This window comes from Trachemys scripta, chromosome 12 (assembly GCF_013100865.1).
Source record: "Trachemys scripta elegans isolate TJP31775 chromosome 12, CAS_Tse_1.0, whole genome shotgun sequence".
Taxonomy (NCBI): domain Eukaryota; kingdom Metazoa; phylum Chordata; order Testudines; family Emydidae; genus Trachemys; species Trachemys scripta.
Genome location: NC_048309.1, coordinates 10,479,256 through 10,497,287, shown reverse-complemented (window position 1 = coordinate 10,497,287; position 18,032 = coordinate 10,479,256). Strand labels below are relative to the sequence as shown.

Below are 18,032 nucleotides of genomic sequence, written 5' to 3'. Positions count from 1 at the left end.
ATTTCTTTGTGTTATGCCCTGAGGCTGATAAAGTTGTTGGATTGAATTAGTGTGGCTGAGTTGTGATAGTGGCCTAATGCTTGAAGGGCACTACTGGGTGTGAATGTTGCCTTAACTTAATTGTGGTGAGGAAACACACACACATCTCTAAATTAGCAATGGTTTTTATGGGGCCTATGTGTAACATCTGGCGAAAGCAGCTGATTCTTATGGACTCAAGCTCTTTCTCTTAAACAGAATATTGCTATAAAGTCATGGATACTAGTTCTATTCAGAACAGGGGTCGGCAACCTTTCGGAAGTGGTGTGCTGAGTCTTCATTTATTCACTCTCATTTAAGGTTTCGCGTGTCAGTCATACATTTTAACATTTTTAGAAGGTCTCTTTCTATAAGTCTATAATATATAACTAAACTAATGTGGTATGTAAAGTAAATAAGGTTTTTAAAATGTTTAAGAAGCTTCATTTAAAGTTAAATTAAATTAAAATGCAGAGCCCCCCCCCAGACTGGTGGCCAGGACCCGGGCAGTGTGAGTGCCACTGAAAATCAGCTTGCGTGCCGCCTTTGGCACACGTGCCATAGGTTGCCTACCCCTGATTCAGAACATCATTTTAGGGATGTAAATAGCATTGGTGTTGGCAGAGGTTTAGATTTCATCCTCATTGCTGCTCAGGATTGTATTGCATTTGGATTTGTATTGTAGCGATGGGTCTATATTTTAGTGAGTTATGGGCAATATCCCATGATCAATCCATGCATGGAGCTCTCATCGAAATCCATGGGAGTTTTGCTTGAAGACTGATGAGAGGCTGTGGCATTTAACAATCACACCTTCGTTTCACAAACAGATGAGGATTCAGCTTGAATTTGTTTGCCTCTGTGTCTAAAGCAGACTTAAGATAAGAGAGCCGCACTCCTTCAATATGGAATATACGCACTTTTAGTGCCTGTTTCTGAACGGACACATTCCACACAGACTTAACATTAGTTGAGGGAGAAGCACATTCTTCCTCTCCACATACTCTGCAACGTACGTCTGATCTTACATTCCATACATAGGAAGAAATCCCAGTGAATGGAAGTTTTGCCTATATGTGTGCAGGCTTTGTTAATAGGGAGATGAGCATAACGTGTGTAGTTGGATACTCCCCTGCTTGTTTGAGTGACGCCGTCACCAGTATAAAAAAGGCCCTTTTTGAAATGAGGCCAGTGTGGCTGTAACTGATACTGCAGGAGAGAGAGGGTTTCTTCCAGAGACTGAGCCAGGCTGTAGATGCTGATCTTCCCAGTCTACATAAAATGCGTGAAATTGTGCATCTTCAGATTGGCCAATGTGGAAACCAAATTGGAGCTAAGGTGAGAATTGTTTTCAGTAACCATCATTAGTGGCAAATGATTTGGGACAATATGGGCACTACAGGAGTGATTAAATATGGACTGATGTGCGGTATCATGGAGTTCTGTTCATAGGCAGCTTGAGAAGCATGAGCAGTGAAGGTGAGGGTTTTAATGTAATAGCGACGGGCTTCTTCATCAAGCAAGTGCAAGGGCTGAGCATAAAACATCTGCAATAGTTATGTGACGATTTGGTTAGGTGAAGATTATCAGCATTCAAGGGAAATCGATCCTGTCAATAAACATTGGAATGTGTGCAGGTAACTTGCAAAGTTCTGATGCAAATATACTAGTCTAGACAAATAATGTATTACCCCCACACTCAATATGCTGTTGATCATAATAATTTATTTTAAAAGGTGGTTTACGTGACCATAAAAAAATATAACTACTTGACCTGGATAAATGAGTGAGTAGAATTTTCCCAGGTTGACAGAAAGTGGAGTTAAGGTCCAGTCTAAAACTCCACTTACAAAAGACAAATAAATGTATATTTATATTTACATAACTCAAAAACAACTGCATCAAGTACCACAGAGTTCAGACCAAAAGCAATTAAAAAAAATCCTTAAATAAACTGTTTCAACTAGTTTTGAGATTATATATATATATATATATATATATATAGAGAGAGAGAGAGAGAGAGATACATACCCTGGAAATAGCTTCCTAAAGATTGCTGTTAAAGCACATTATAGGGTATAAGATGGCTAATTTTTCAATGACCTTTGAGTCTCAATAGCCTTCTCATAAAATGCTATACAGTAATTACCCCTCTAATTAAATACAAGCATTAACACAGATGCAGCAGTGATAGATGGCATAAAAAATAGACAGCAAACACCTCTTCGCAGCAATCTAGATGAGGATGATATTAATGAAGAGGTTGCAACGTATCGTGAAGTTTTACTGCCAAGGGGCTTTAGGTGATTTTTGTCAGCACTTAGTGTTAAGGTTCTTGCCATTACTTGTGACTGTAACTTATTTTGTTTGTATGTCAAGAAAGAAATATTATTTAAGCATAAACCTATATCATAGGCTGTGATGGAAATGATTATGTATTGTGTGCACAGGTGATGGGAGAAATACTGTTTGTGTTGCATGACTTTTGCAGGAGTTTTTCTCTTAAGTAGGAGTCTATCAAAATGACGTGGGACAATTCAGAAAAATAAGCTCTTTAGCAGATGAATAAAACAGAAAGCCTGGGCCTGGATTTCTCGCCCATCCACAATGCCCACTGACTTCTTTCCCTGGGAAATGCAGGACTAACCCGAGAGGAAATATTTTCTGAATGAAAAAGTCAATGTGGCTTTTTAAAGGTGTATATACTTTACTCCCTCTCTCACACATACACACGTACTCAGAAACTTTGCTCTGCAAACTGCTGGTCTCTAGTAATGTTGGTGCAAAATGCTCACACTATATAAGCACCGTCATCTAGATATGTTATATTTGTAAATTTAAAATGAAGTTGTGTGCTAAAGGCAAGAGACCTTTAAAATTAAAATAGCCTGCTCATGACAGCGGGTGTGACTGCATTAACACTGCTGTAGTGAGCTGCTTAGATAAGAGACGCCAGGGCTGGAGCTATGAATGGAGGGCTAGATAGGAGTTTTACTAATTTTGTTTTTTGATGATCTGTTCCTGTATGCTCTGCGCATGTTGCCTTCAAGTCTGCCTCTTACAAGAAAGCCGTATTTATTTTGAATAGTTATGGGTCAGACGCACACTCCAGATCCAAACACTCTCAAATGTGCATCGCTAAACCTGCATTACTAAAATTAAATATGATTCATTAGGAAAAGTGAAATGGCTTAGAAAGTAAACTCAAGCTTGAACTCTTGAATGCATTTTCTGCCTCTGCATCCCCAGAATCTGTGACAATTTCTATGCCAGACTCCTTATTCTACTCGTCTTCATCTTCAGAAAAACCCAAACACAACTGCAGACCTAATGCACATGCACTGTTACTTGGACTGTGTGCGCAACTGCATGTGGAAATGGTCACTTATGTAGCTAACTGGTCCCATCCGCCTGGCATTGTGAAGTATGCAAGCTACACCTAATGAAAGGGTGACAAAGTTCTGGCTGTAATGTGTAAACCTGTCTGAGTCAGTTAGAATTCCTCCATACTCACTTTAGTGCTGGCCAATCCTCAAAAGACCCTTACTGTGTATGATCATACAGGCTGGGCCTGGTGCTACTTCCCTCAAAATCAATGAGAGTCTTGCAATTGACTATAATGCCCTTCTTAATCCAACTTGCGCAGTTGATGCCTAGAACTGTAAACATGTATCTGTTGACTTTTTGTGTAGCACTTATTGGTTTTGTTATTGTCTCTGATGCATTTCATACTAGACTGCTTGTATTAGGCAAGATGCTTTCCCCCTTGTGGCAGTGTTTATAGGTAAATGGTGGGACTCAAGAAGTGCTTACTTGGTTGTACTTAGTCCTGTTTCCTTTTTCAGTTCTGGGAAGTGATAAGTGATGAACATGGAATTGATGTCACTGGGAACTACCACGGTGATTCACCACTGCAGCTTGAGAGAATTAATGTGTACTTCAACGAAGCTCATTGTAAGTGCTCAGGGTCTTTAATGGGTTGGTTAAGCAGATTACAAAGTCAGCATGGGAGGGTTAAAATAAAAAATACTGTGGGTGGGTGGGATTTTCAAAGTCAGTGTTTTAGGAGCACAAGTTCCATTGCCTCCAATTGGAATTGTTCTCCTAAGTCACTTTGGTGCTTTAGAAAATACCACCCTGTATCTTCTCTTCCTGTCGTGTAGTCCTAACTTGCTCTTACAAATCAAAACCCCCACTGAAATCAACAAAAGCTTTCCCTGTAAGCACTGCAGGAGTGAGACCAATGTTGACTGACCAATGAGGGTTTTTCCAGATTGTGACATTAGTTGATCTTCTGTAATTACTAAAGGGACTATCAGTTCAATAGCATGGATTGCACTTTGCTCTGTTGCAGAATGTAGAATTTTTGTAGAATGTGCTGACTGAAATGTTTAAACTGAGGAGATGTGATGTGACGGGGGTAAGATTTTGCCTGGCTTCCTGTCAACTTATTCTTACTTTCCTTTTGCCACAGCCAAGAAGTTTGTGCCCCGTTCTATCTTGGTGGACCTGGAACCCGGAACCATGGACAGTGTACGGTCCAGCAAAATAGGCCCACTCTTTCGACCTGACAATTTTATTCATGGTATGTGCAATATGTTGTTAATAATATAAATAGGACATTATGGGGATACTGTGAAGGTTGACAGATCCAGAATCCCAAACACAGGGTTTCCCTTAAATATATTGTTTTTGTTTGTTTGCTTGTTTTTAAAAGCATCCCTACATAAAGCAAAAAAGTATTCACTCAACACAGAATTGCTACAATAGTGTTAGAGGGAGACAGATTATACACAATACATTTTTTTAAGTTTGTGTCTGGGATAGTAATAAGAACTTAAAGTGTTAAAACTGAATTTTTCAAATCTGATTCACTCTTCACTATTAATTCTGATTTACTGTATGTATTTAATTCAATTAAAACAAGTCAATTTAACTTTTCAGCCTTCTTCAGCTAGTGCAATACTGTAATGATTGGGTTCCCCAAAATGCCTGGGAATGTTAAAATACAACAAAACAAACAAACAAAATACAGAACAGTTTTCACTGGAATTTAAAACAAAATATTTAATGGAATCATTTTTATTGTACCTTCAGATTTTGTAAAACTGGTTTATACAAAACCTAAGTTTTAGAAACATATACAAATGCCAGTGGGTCTTTAAAATCCCAGCTGCCAAGCTAAGCAACGCATCCTATTCAAAACAAGTTTTTCAAAATCTTGGCAGAATTTGTCTTTTTAATGTCAAGAAGTCAAATAATTAGAAAATAGTGTGCAAAATGTTGCAATTAACACCTAAAATTACAAAGATTGGAAGAGATAAGCGGATTCAAAATTCTGTTTTTCTCAGTTAACTTTTTGCATTTGACAACCCTTTGTATATAGTCAGTGTCCATATTTCCTCTGTTGTGTGTAGGTTCCTTTTCTCACAGCAACATGGAAGAGAAAACCTTTTTTTAAAATTGGAAAGTTTGCCAATAAAGCCATAGTCAAAATATAACATACTGCGGAATAAGTAACATTCTTAATATTTTTAGTCACACAAAGTTAGGGTATTACAATTAAGGAAAGATTTAGAGGGTTATTGAAAATCAAGATACAGGAGTTTTACCATGGAACTGTTCCAGGTTCACAAAAGGGATGAGCCATAGATATTTTGTATCTGAAAAAGTTTAATAAATTCCCAATTGCTTTTTGTCTGTATTTGAAATGCAGCAACTTGTTCTAGTGCTACTGGAAACTTTGAGTGTGTAAGCAGCATGTAATAAAGAATTGTGGTTACTATTGAAAATGGTAGTAATTTTGTATGAATTTAGGAATTTAGCAACTAACACCAGAACTGTGTTAAAATTTAAAAGAAGATAAATAGCAAAATAAGGAAATTCCATTTCTTCATAACAATTTTGGAGGAAACAAATCAGTTTGTTGACTCTTTCCCGAACTGAATGTGCAAGATAGGTGTGCAATTGCATATTTCGAGTTTTTCCAACCCGAGTTTTCCCAGATTCAGCAAATGCACATTACTCCTTAGCTAATGGGAATGATTAGACACTGGCTTCTTTAGAACATCTTTTTTTGTATTTGTGGGCAGTTATGATGTCTCTCCACTATGTCATTTGTCCTATGGCCTTTCTACATCTGTCAATATTTGGCAGCGTCCTTATTAACGACTTTTTACATGTGGCCTGTTACATTTGTGGATGGTTTTCTGTAATTACGTTCACAGGTAATTCAGGTGCTGGCAACAACTGGGCTAAAGGCCATTACACAGAAGGCGCTGAGCTGATTGACAGTGTAATGGATGTGGTCAGGAATGAGTGTGAGAGCTGTGATTGTCTGCAGGGGTTTCAGCTCATCCACTCACTTGGAGGAGGCACAGGATCTGGTATGGGCACACTCCTTATCAACAAAATCAGAGAAGAATACCCTGATAGGATTATGAATACTTTCAGCGTAGTGCCTTCACCCAAAGTATCAGACACAGTGGTAGAGCCATATAATGCAATACTGTCCATCCACCAGCTGATAGAGAACACAGATGAAACCTTTTGTATTGACAATGAAGCTCTGTACGACATATGCTTTAGAACCCTAAAACTCCCCAGCCCCACCTATGGTGACCTCAACCATCTGGTGTCCCTGACCATGAGTGGTGTCACCACCTCATTCCGTTTTCCTGGTCAACTCAATGCAGATCTGAGGAAGCTGGCTGTGAACATGGTGCCTTTCCCTCGCTTGCACTTCTTTATGCCTGGCTTTGCTCCACTGACAGCTCGAGGCAGTCAGCAATACAGAGCCCTCTCAGTCCCAGAGCTTACCCAACAAATGTTTGATGCACGGAACATGATGGCAGCTTGTGACCCTCGTCATGGACGCTATTTGACTGTGGCATGCATCTTCAGAGGCCAGATGTCTACCAGAGAAGTGGATGAACAGTTGCTGGCTATCCAGACCAAAAATAGTGCCTACTTTGTGGAGTGGATCCCTAACAATGTGAAAGTGGCAGTGTGTGACATACCACCACGAGGGCTGAAGATGGCAGCCACCTTTATAGGCAACAACACAGCCATCCAAGAGCTCTTCATTAGAGTTTCTGAACAGTTCTCAGCTATGTTCAGACGGAAAGCATTTCTCCACTGGTATACTGGAGAAGGTATGGATGAGATGGAGTTTTCTGAAGCAGAAAGCAACACCAATGACTTGGTGTCTGAGTATCAACAGTATCAGGATGCCACAGTAGAGGTAGATGAATATAAAGAGGTAGAAGTGGAAGTTAGCCAAGAACAAGAAACAGATGAAAAAGATTTTTAATATCAGAACGCTATACAAGAACACTTATTGAATGTACGTCCTCTATAAAAAAAAAAAGCAGTAATACTCACCTACGTATCTGAAGGGAGAACTCTTAAAAGTATCTACTTTTTTCTATATTAAACCAAAGCATATCCAATGTATATACGAGTATGAAGTATAGTGACGCTGAAATTAACACCCATGGTGCCTTTTCCTCATAAACAATGTCTGGTACAGCAAACCCCACAAAAATAACAACCATGAGAGCAAGTTGTACTGTGGTCAGCCATCTTCACAATTTACTAGCTTTTAGAATGGTATAGTCAGATTCTGAATGTAGCAGTGTGTTGTGTGTGACAAAAGTCATGACAATGAGTGTTGGTGTAATATGGTCTAAACTGTCATAACAATTATTTATTCTCAGGTAAATGCGGATTTAGGTTTTTCATTTGGGAATTTGTGATTTTTAGAAGCATACATGTGTATTTACCCATCAGGTTATAACAGTATGTACCTATTTTGTTCTGCACTCCAATCATCAAGTTGAATCAGTATCTGTTAAGGAGTGTAGAAAAAAGTTTTAAGGTACCTTCTAAAACTTTTCTTAACAGACTGAAAGAGTATTAACCAATAGAATCACTTTCTTTTTGTTTTATATTATGGAAGATTTTTTTTGTATTCACAATGTTTTTATATTTCATCTTCAATTAAATATTTAGAGTGGTTTATATTAGCTCAGTTTTGTGAACTTTATCTAGAAGTTTATTTTGGTGCCCTCCCTCTCCCTTTATATAGGGTATTTATAACTTTCCCTCTTATTGTTTCATACAATGAACTAAATAGAATGGTTTGCAGCTAGTTTGAGATGTAATCCCAATGTCACAATTCAGTTTACAAAATTTAGGAAAGTTAAAAACAACAATGCATCTCACTCAAAGACCGATCCTGTTGCTAGCCATTGTGGTGGTGTTATCCATTCAACACTATAATATAGCAATTATTACTGTGGTGTTTTGATGTTTCCTGATCATTCCCTCACTTTAAACGAATATGTAACAGTTTACTCAAATAATTTCTAACTACTTTACAAAACTTTTTTGAAAATATTTTTCCTTGTCTATCGAATGTGCTTCATTAAAAGTTAAATCTCATACAAAACAAATGTTTATGTTCCAGACAAATTTGAGCTTTTTTAAGTTATGCATTATTTAAAATAAAAAGAAAAGACAAAATTGTTAGGTCATTTATTTCCCATCCTTTCAAGCTCTAACTTTGCCACTTGCTTGGAGATGAAATAATTAACCTTTTCTAGGGTAGAACCTTAAAAGATGAATGCAAGTTCCATTAATATGCAATTCCACTTAACACATGGACACTTTAAAATCTTACAGCCACTGGATATTAGAATCAACTATAGAATCATAGTTCAGTTGTGTATGTTCTGAAAGTATTTTTAAAAATGTGATTTCATCTATCTTTTTATGGGCTGTACCAACGCAACTGACTACATTCTCTTCCAGTGAGAGGTGAATGGCAAGGTCACTTAAATAAGTCTTGCTATGCAAATGGCTTATGACTACATATGTAGATTACTCAATCCCCACTATGATGGATAAAAGAGACATTTATTTTTCTCAGCCCAAACCACAAAACTTGGTTACTACTTATCTGGGAAATAAGGCAATTGAGCCAGTTATCTGTGGAAGAGCCAGGTCTGACCTATTTATAAGAGTCTCTTGCGTCAAATGCAGACAACGTAGTCCACAGCATTCCCTCTGTCAGAAAAGGGTCATTAAAAACAAAAGGTGAGATTTTCAAATGAGCCTGATTTAGGTGCACAAGTCTCAATGACTTGGGAGGAATCGCAACTTTAACCCAGTTTGATCAGTACATTGAACACAGTGTGTCTTGTCTACATTAGGCTTTTCAAACATGTTAGCTAGCACATATTAGCAAACATCACGCATTTACATCCTAAGCTAGAAAAGGTTTTAGGCTGTTTGGAAAATCCCAGCCAAAGTGTTTCTCTCTGAGCACTAAACTTTATCACTCATACTCACTCCCAACTCAGAAACCCAATCTGTAGCTTTCAGAGTAGCAGCCGTGTTAGTCTGTATCCGCAAAAAGAAGAACAGGAGTACTTGTGGCACCTTAGAGACTAACAAATTTATTAGAGCATAAGCTTTCGTGGACTACAGCCCACGAAAAAGTGGGCTGTAGTTCACGAAAGCTTATGCTCTAATAAATTTGTTAGTCTCTAAGGTGCCACAAGTACTCCTGTTCTTTTTGCCAATCTGTAGCATTACTCTTCTGAATCACAGCTTAGGTTATACTGAAAGACTCCAAGGAACAGATTCTCCTGCAGTACTTCATTTGTGCAATGACCTCCTCTGTCACATCTAGAGCGCTACTCTTTGGCCTTCTGTTTTGAGAAATGGAACTTGAACTTTGTCTAGATAACTGTATTACAAGCCAAGCAGCACTCTGAAGTTTATATATGCCTTTAAGGTAACTTTTTCTTCTGTAAAAAATTCAAATACAAGGAGCCAAGAACATTAAAAACTTGTTTGAGATTTGTTTATTGTCCAGATCAAAATGCTTGACACTTCAGTTGCATTAGTCTGGTCATACAAGTGAACACGCCCAGTGACCCAGCTATTCTGTATAACTAAACTTGGACAATATTACATAGCTCACATATTCTGTTGCTGAATGATTAACTTTGAAAGGACTCCTGTAGCAAAGAGATAAGTAACAAGTTAGGAGTATGAAAGCCTCAATGACACTGTGAATTCTTTTTAAAGGTGCTGCCATTTCATGAAAACTAGTTATTCGACTTAGTGACAATACTGCATATGCTATTTCCATTTCCCTATCATTATATGCAAACAGGAATAGCTGAATGAAGTCAGAATCTTAGATGGCTCGTATATACTTCATCTGAATTAAGATAGGCTAGCAAAGTTGTGGGCCATACAGTCCGCAGTAGTTGGGAGAGCCACATTCTAACTGTGAGACCTCTTTGCTGTTTGCTATTTCCCCTCTACTCCCATACCGCTCTATTTTTGGTGAACATATTTGAGTATCCTATCCTTTGACCTACAGTAATGACAATAGTAACACTTTGTCAATTTACAAGAAATGACCCATAGAATTGGTTGTGGTGCATACCCCAACTTCCTGTTATTCTGCCCACACAATAATGTGTGAGTGCTGATGAACGTTTAAGTGTTAAAGATGGGATCAGAGCATTAGATGTTATTACATTTATATACAGTACTTGTATCTTTAGAAGCTACACAACTAGACACTGGGGGAAGGGATAGTAATCGAATGGTACCAAACAAACCCTCGGGCACTGTACTTAGTACTGGGGTTGTCAGAGTCGTGATTTCAGTAACAAAAAAAACCATGAGATGCACTTTATTAGTCAAATTCATGTTTTGTCACCTTCTACTGGAACACTGTGGGTTCTTATTGTTTCCTGTAACTACAATGAAAAGGTTGGCTGATAGATGGTAGGGCCACTCAACCACTATGGAAACCTCCTCCCCATAACCTCTTTCTAACTGCCCCATAAAACATACCAACCTTGAAGAAAGATTCAGCAAGTGTGGCAAAAAATACCATGTACAAGATACCCATAATTTTCCAGTGTTTGAGTAGAGTTTAACTGTGATTGTTGCTTAAATTTCAAGGGGAAAAAAAAAAAGGGTGAGATTTTAAAAAGCAAGCGAGGGTCTTAGAAGCACAAGTCCCAGTGTACCTAAATAGTCACTTAGGCTCTTTTGAAAATCCCAGGCAAAACTTTTACAATGTTATTTCAAAGTGGACTTTTATCAGCAAAGATAGTTTATAGATTCCCTCAATTTTGACTATTTTAAAAGGGATAGTCTCAGGGAAGGAATTTTCCCCTGGGTCAGATTGGCAGAGACCCTGGTTTTTTTTTTTTTGCCTTTCTCTGCAACATGGGACACAGCTCACTTGCATATTTAAACTACTATAAATGGTGGATTCTCTAACTTGAAGTCTTTAAATCATGATGTGAGGACTTCAGTAACTCAGCCAGAGGTTGCGGGTCTATTACAGGAGTGGGTGAGGCTCTATGGCCTGCAGTGTGCAGGTCAGACTAGCACTAGATGATGATGAGCCCTTTTGACCTCAAAGTCTATGAGCTTGAATCATTTCCACATTGCAATTATTTTTTAAAAATATTCAATTTGGTAAAATTCTTGTGTTTTCAAGAGCATGCCTGGAATTTTTATTTTTTTCTTTTTAAGTAGTACTAGAATTTTCTGCTTCCTTGCAGAGGTTTTTAAGGGACTTTTCAGCAAGGAACAGTTCTTAGGGCCACACACATTACCTCAATCCTGACCTCACTTGCTGAACAACCTGGGAAGTAGATATCTATGGAGCGAAAGGGGCTTCCTTGGAGTTTGCAGAGAAAAGGCCCCTTTCCCTGCCCCCTTGCTCTGTGCAGGCATTCTGGGAAAGAGGACACCCTGCTGGTGCCAAACTCAGAAACAGTAATGGTGTTACTGCTACTTATGAACACCCTTTAGGACAATCCAGAGAAACAGGAGAGCTCCCTTCAGACCAAGGTATGAGAGTATTGTTCAACATATGAAATTCCTTCAGAGGAAGCTAAAGTACCCTAATGGAATAATTTCCATTTCTTTCCATACACAGCTATGACACTTGTCAATAGAAGACTGTAACGGGTGTTAAGTTGAAGTAAGCTATAATCTTCAGAGAGAGATTTGGTCTTTAGCTATCACATTTTAGAACTGTTAATCTGTCCAAAAATTTACCATTTTTTGAATGTAGAAGTTTGTTTAATGCTTGCAGTGAATTGGGAACATCAACTCCTAAAGGTAACCTATGAAGAACCTGAATTTGTGCCTTTATTTTTTCCCTCATGTTTTTTTTTTTTTTTTTACACTTTCAAAATACCAGGAATGTCAACTTTGGTATCCCTGGGTTTTGGTAGTAGACTTGTTGGGAGTGAAGGTGTATCACAGAACAAGTTTATTGTGAGTGCCTCAAAGGAGATAGACGGCTTTTTGTAAAGATTGAATACCAGTCTCCAAGATGTTCATTAGTCATGGAAGGTAAGTAGTTGAGTAGTCTGACTTAAAAAAACAAAACAAAAAACCCAACAATTCTTCCCCTCTCAGCTTTTATTAAACTCCTCAAATTCACCATTTTACTCTTTTGCAGTAACTAAGCCATCTAGACTAGATGGCGCATTAATTTCCAACATAAAAGCCACTCAAATTTCCTTTAAGAAAAAGTCTAACGATTTGTCTCTCTCACAAAAGTAAAAGTAAATGCCCCTACCCAAGATAGTAACTCATGCTTTCAAAGAGAAACCACAATAGCTGCTATGGTCATGGTGAACTAGAAGCTCAGTTTATTAGCATGTTGACTTACACATGCAGACAGATTTTATAGCTAACACGAAGAGACTACATTGCACATCTTCAGACCCATGACCTTGTCTTCACTTGATATTTTGTCCATACAGTTCATCACGGGGACAATCCTATGAGAGATTTAAAGAATGTAATAAGTCATTTGCGGTAAGGAGACAGGATGTTAGCTTTTGCAGTGTGTTTCTAAACAAAAGAGTAGTATTTATTCATAATGGGGGTGGGAAAAGAGTTGTCTCAGTTCAAGTGCAAAGGTTCTGCCCTGTATTTTTAGAACTGCTAAGCCTCCTCACCCAGTGGTCATCCTTGTGGTAGAGAAAGACTAGACTGAAGGGCCCCTGAGAAATTCATTACTTCGGGCTACATTCACAAACAGACAGCAATTTTGGGGGCTGGCTGGTAAATCCTCTCACCTGGGAGGTAAGATCCAGGTTTGAATCCCTGATTTGGAGCAGGGACTTGAACATGACTCTCCCACATCCCATTAAATACCCTAACCACTGAACTAGAGAGAGTTACTTTCTCTCTCCCTAGCTCAATGAACAATGATTTATTCAACATGGAACAGCTTCAACATAAAGAGACCCACCCATGAATATCTGACAGCTGAGTGGTTAGGACAGTCACCTGTTCAAATTCCACTCCAATTCAGGAATTCAAACTAGGAGCTCCCACCTCCCAAGTGAGTGCCCCCATTTGTAAATCTAGCCCTGTGTGTTCAGAGGACAGAAAAACACTAAGAAGTCTGAAGTTATTTACTTTGTCAACATTTGTAACAGATGATCCTACTTAAGTTTGTATCTCAGTTTTTACCTTTATCTGCAAATTTTTAGATAATATTGCTCCAACTTCTTGAAGAGTCACACTATACAGACATGGTTCCTATCAACATAAATACAATGGGACTTTTGGCCATGATGCTGAAGAAAAATATGGTACCTTTACTGAGAAAGATAAGTATCTCCACTAGACTGCAGTTCTAGTCACATGACTTCATATAGTCTTTGGTCTGTTTTGACTAGCCAGGCTAAACCAACAGGTACACACTAGATTTCTCATCCATAGTCATTCCAGTCCATAGATATCTGGAAAGACTCCTCTTTAATTGTTTGCAGTGTACATGTCCTTACAAGTGAAGGGACAAATAGTATCCACCTTTCACAAGCACAAAACATTTGCTCAACAGAAAAACAATGTAGATGAGATTAAGTTGCCTGTTAACCATCTGGGGAAGAGTTATTTAGGAATCAACTTTGGCTCTGTGTGCTAGGTTGGGTGGTGGGGTGGGGTGGGGCGGCACAGTTCAGGGACCAAATCAATCGCTTGGTCTTGTTCAAATGAAGTGGAGGAACTCTAAAAAACAAGAAAAAAAAAAAAAGACAGCTATTCAAGCTAAAAGCTTTTAAGCCGCCTGTAACAGTTTGACCCAGACACATATAGAGCTCAAAGTCCACACAACCTAAGCTCTTGTTTGAAGGCTGAGAGGATCTCATTTTACTGAGCTGAAATTAAATAGTTTCCTCCTATCCCTGAGCCAACCGGTAGTCTGAGAAATCTACACTCAACATGCTACTCAATAGCCTACGCAACCAGTCTTATGCACCAAGATCTGGGCTACACTTTCCACACAGTGTACAAGCTACCTGCAGGTTTGAGATTGCTGTTAACCTGAAAGGTAATATGAGAGGATTCCTCAATATCACTCACTGTGAGAAGAAGTTAGGAACCTATAATAAGGGATCCAAAAAACCCTTCCCATACTATTTACTTACATCTTACTCCTTTTTAGGCTTCACTATTTTTATAGTGGCCCCAGCAGCTTTTTCTGCCTCAGCTTTGTATTGTGGTTTCATCGCTGCTCTGACAGCATTGGCACAGATCTGGGAATAGCGAATGTAGCTGAAAAGAGGAAATAAACAGGATGAAAAATCAGGTGGGGCCCCAAGAATTAACATAATCAGTTCCAGGGACTCTAGCTCTGCCAGGAGCAGGCAAAGGTGCTGCCAACAACTGCACTGCCATGTTTTTAGGCAGTTCCCTACGTGAGGGCCTGCAGCAGAGCACCCTTCCCAGCGAGGCGCCCTCCTCTGCCTTGTGAGCTAGACAGTGGGTGTGATCACACGGGGGAACAGGCTCTCGCCCTAGGCCCCACCAGACCACGGGTGCTGAAATTAGGGGCGTGGCAGCACCGCCTTGCTTGAGATTGCTTCCATCATATACAGGGTTTCGTTTCGTTCACTGGCTTCCCGCACCTCACTATAGAATCCGTTCCAGTGCCACGAGCCGGGGCCGCTCCCCAGCTTGGCAGTGGCCAGGCTGGGCTCCCAACCGCGGCTCCCCAGGGGCCTCCTCCCGGCCGTGCCTGGACCCCGGGCGGCTACAGCCCAGGGCCACACCGCACACCTTGTCCCGGGCTAGAGACCCTCCGCTCAGGGACACTGAGGCGCCGCTGCCCCACGAGCGTCTGAGGCACCTCCGAGCCAGGCCTCAGCGCCCCCGTGCGGCCGCTCCCCGGCAGGAGACGGGGGTATGAGGCAGGCGCGGGCTGGGCGCGAGCAGCCGGTACCTGACACCGGCCTGTCTCCAGTACGCCACCATGGCTGCGGTTCCGGGGCCTCAGGGAGCAAACAGCCGGGACCCGCCAGCTCCAAGGTCAGCGCGCACCGGAACAGGAAAGGCCAAGGAACTCGCCGGTAACCAATCAGAAGCCGCCCCATTTCGCCAATCAACGCTTACATCCCCTCAAGGAACTCGGCCAATCGCAGCCAACGAACTGTTCCCACCAATCACCACCCGGATTCCTCTGTGCCGCCAATCAGAGTGCGGAGTGACCTGGCGCCGCCCCTCACCCCATTTGCTGCAGGGTTTGGCAGTGCAGCGGTGCGGGGAAGTGGCTCCTGTGTCACCGCCCACCCACCACGGGTCCATGGCGCGTCCCGCGCCCCTGCAGGCAGCCCCTTGCCTTGGGGCCTGAAATCTCACCCAGGCCGAGCCAGTCACCGCGGGGCTGCCAAAGCAGCCCGGGGTTTGCACCCAGCGCTAGCCCCGAGTGGGGCACCCCCCAGTCCCGCTCAATCCACCTCCAGAGCCCTGACTAGGTTGTGGGAGCACGATAACCCCTGCCTGGCATCGTTAACCTCAACCGCCACCCTTCTGGCTGAAATCTGCCTCACCTACTGCTGCCCCAAGATCTGTGTGGCTGAACGAGATGAGAGGAGAACATGCCCCCCTTTCTGTTTCTTGGTGCATTCAAGAATGCTTTGGGGGCAGCTCCACGCTTCCTGATCGACAGCCAATTAGCACCTGATTCAGGGTTCCATAGAGACATAAGAGGCCCACCTACAAGGAACAGCACAGGATCAGGGCCTTGTGAATATCCTCCTGTTGCTTTGTGTGGGTCTTTAACACAGCAACCAGAGAGAGAGAGAGAGAGAAACCACTAAAATTGAGGGAGGGGGTGTAAGGAGAGGGGAGGTGTGGTATCCAGAACCACTTCCAGAACTCTCTTGAAACTGACTGGGTTTCAAGTTGTCTGTGTTCATTGAAGATTATATTTTTATGAAAATGTTTAATGTTCAACAATCTGGGGTTGTTGTTAACCCTAGACACCACAGCCCCAATCCTGGCAACTGTCTCTGGACTGGCAGACCTCTGATCTGCATAATGTTCCAAACACTAATGGGGTGCTACATGTGTTCAGAGGTCTGTCTAAAGGGAACCAGTTTCAGGATCAGGGCTTTGGTTTTTCATTTCTAAAACCACTGCCAATAACTTGCCTGAAAATCACCAAAAGTTAGGACAAAATAAACAGAAAGGAAACCCTAATTATTTTCTACAAGGCTGGAGAACAGTGGATGGTCTTATTCATCATCACATAATGACATCTTACATTTATATAACACCTTTCAGTAGGTTTTAGGTTACAACTGACTAAAACATAGCTGAAGCAAACATCTGAGAATATGCTTTTATAAAATGCACATAATCCATACCAAGATAATCATATTTGAAGAGCTGAAAATTGTTAGCAAAGGTGTCTGCAGACCCTAAAATTCTCCCACCATCACTGAGACCTCATCCTTGGGAAAGTGAGGCTTTAAAAGGGTCCTCCTTTAGATACAACAAAAGAAAACTGTCTTTTTTATATTTGTATACTCCTGAAAACTATACCCATAATTTGCCTAAACATAGACATGGAAAAGGAGGGAAAATATATATCACTAACCAGAAACCCAATCTAATCATTTTCTACAGTGGCCTGAAAATGGTGGGTTACTTTACATATATAACAACAATAATTAAAAAAATGATGGACCCAAGCATGCCCTCCTGCAAATTGAAGGTCAGAAGTTTGAGGATGAATCTCTGAGCCTCCCTTATGGAGCCTGAGCCAAAGCTCATGTAAATCAATGGGAGTCATTTCATTTACTTCTATGGGCCTTGGATCAGACCCATTGAATTGTTCCACTGAGGTATGTGCATGTGAGTCCCCCACCCCAAAAACAAAACAACAAATTATGGATCCTCTTGGATCAACATGGGTGTAAGGGAATCCCTGAAGACCTGTGCAATCCATGCAGATGCTCTGTTCTTCCATGGCTATTCTGAGCTATGCTGCAGTTTGTCTCCATAGAAGCTACACTGCAAAAATTTCCTCAGCAGAGACTGCCCCTTGGAATGCCTTTAAAGGAAACTTCTCAAATGCGAAGTGGCTCCACTATGACGTGAAGCCTCAAGCAGATTTACTGCTGGTTGCCTTCTGAGATGATATATTCATGCTGGCCTGCTCCCGGCGCAGGAGTCCTGGGAAGGGGCAGAGACGGTGCTGTGGAGGTGGATTTAAACTGGGCATGATCTGAAAACCAGCCTCTTTCTCTCATCGTTTCAGAGCTGTTGCCAGAAAAGCAGCATTTGAAAGGTCCATGTTGGAAGCAAAGCCTATTTCGTTCCATCAGAGAGAAGCAGGACACCACCACTAGGCAAATCCCTCCAGTAAACATATCAATTAACTTATTAGTGTGTCTGTCTCACACACAGAAGCCTCTACATGGAAAGAACAGGTCATTTCCAAATGCACTAGAGCTTCCACTTGGTCTAAAAACCATGACAATAAAAAATCCATACATGATAAGAATGACAACATAGCTTCCCCAGAGTCCAAACCTGAGCTTGGTGGATAACGCTGATGAAAGATGTGAGATTCACAGTCCTAGAGACATCTATTCATGCACAGATACAGTCTGTTACACAGCACGCACAGCAAAGGCAGTAAAAGTGAAAACGTGTCC

The 18,032-nt window shown here is 40.9% G+C and overlaps 2 protein-coding genes across 2 annotated transcripts; one reads left to right on the top strand and one right to left on the bottom strand.

Moving 5' to 3' along the window:
• The first annotated feature begins 1,014 nt into the window (after positions 1-1,014).
• On the top strand, positions 1,015-7,387 carry TUBB1 (tubulin beta 1 class VI). Its single transcript, XM_034787855.1, has 4 exons — positions 1,015-1,356; positions 3,864-3,972; positions 4,493-4,603; positions 6,246-7,387. The coding sequence occupies exons 1-4, from the start codon at positions 1,300-1,302 to the stop codon at positions 7,328-7,330; spliced, it is 1,362 nt and encodes a 453-aa protein (XP_034643746.1). The 5' UTR covers positions 1,015-1,299; the 3' UTR covers positions 7,331-7,387.
• Positions 7,388-12,697: 5,310 nt separating this feature from the next.
• Positions 12,698-15,462, bottom strand: ATP5F1E (ATP synthase F1 subunit epsilon). The gene is made up of 3 exons (XM_034787857.1): positions 15,311-15,462; positions 14,517-14,643; positions 12,698-12,857 (listed from the first exon to the last, which is right to left on the bottom strand). Exons 1-2 carry the CDS (start codon positions 15,340-15,342, stop codon positions 14,520-14,522), a joined length of 156 nt encoding a protein of 51 aa, XP_034643748.1. The 5' UTR covers positions 15,343-15,462; the 3' UTR covers positions 12,698-12,857; positions 14,517-14,519.
• Between the last annotated feature and the right edge of the window lie 2,570 nt (positions 15,463-18,032).

Coding starts and splice junctions, on each gene's coding strand:
- TUBB1 (XM_034787855.1), top strand. CDS start 1,300: ATGCGTGAAATTGTGCATCTTCAGATTGGCCAATGTGGAAACCAAATT. Junction 1,357..3,863: donor GAAACCAAATTGGAGCTAAG/GTGAGAATTGTT, acceptor TTCCTTTTTCAG/TTCTGGGAAGTGATAAGTGA. Junction 4,604..6,245: donor ACCTGACAATTTTATTCATG/GTATGTGCAATA, acceptor TTACGTTCACAG/GTAATTCAGGTGCTGGCAAC.
- ATP5F1E (XM_034787857.1), bottom strand. CDS start 15,342: ATGGTGGCGTACTGGAGACAGGCCGGTGTCAG. Junction 14,644..15,310: donor TGGAGACAGGCCGGTGTCAG/GTACCGGCTGCT, acceptor TCCTCTTTTCAG/CTACATTCGCTATTCCCAGA.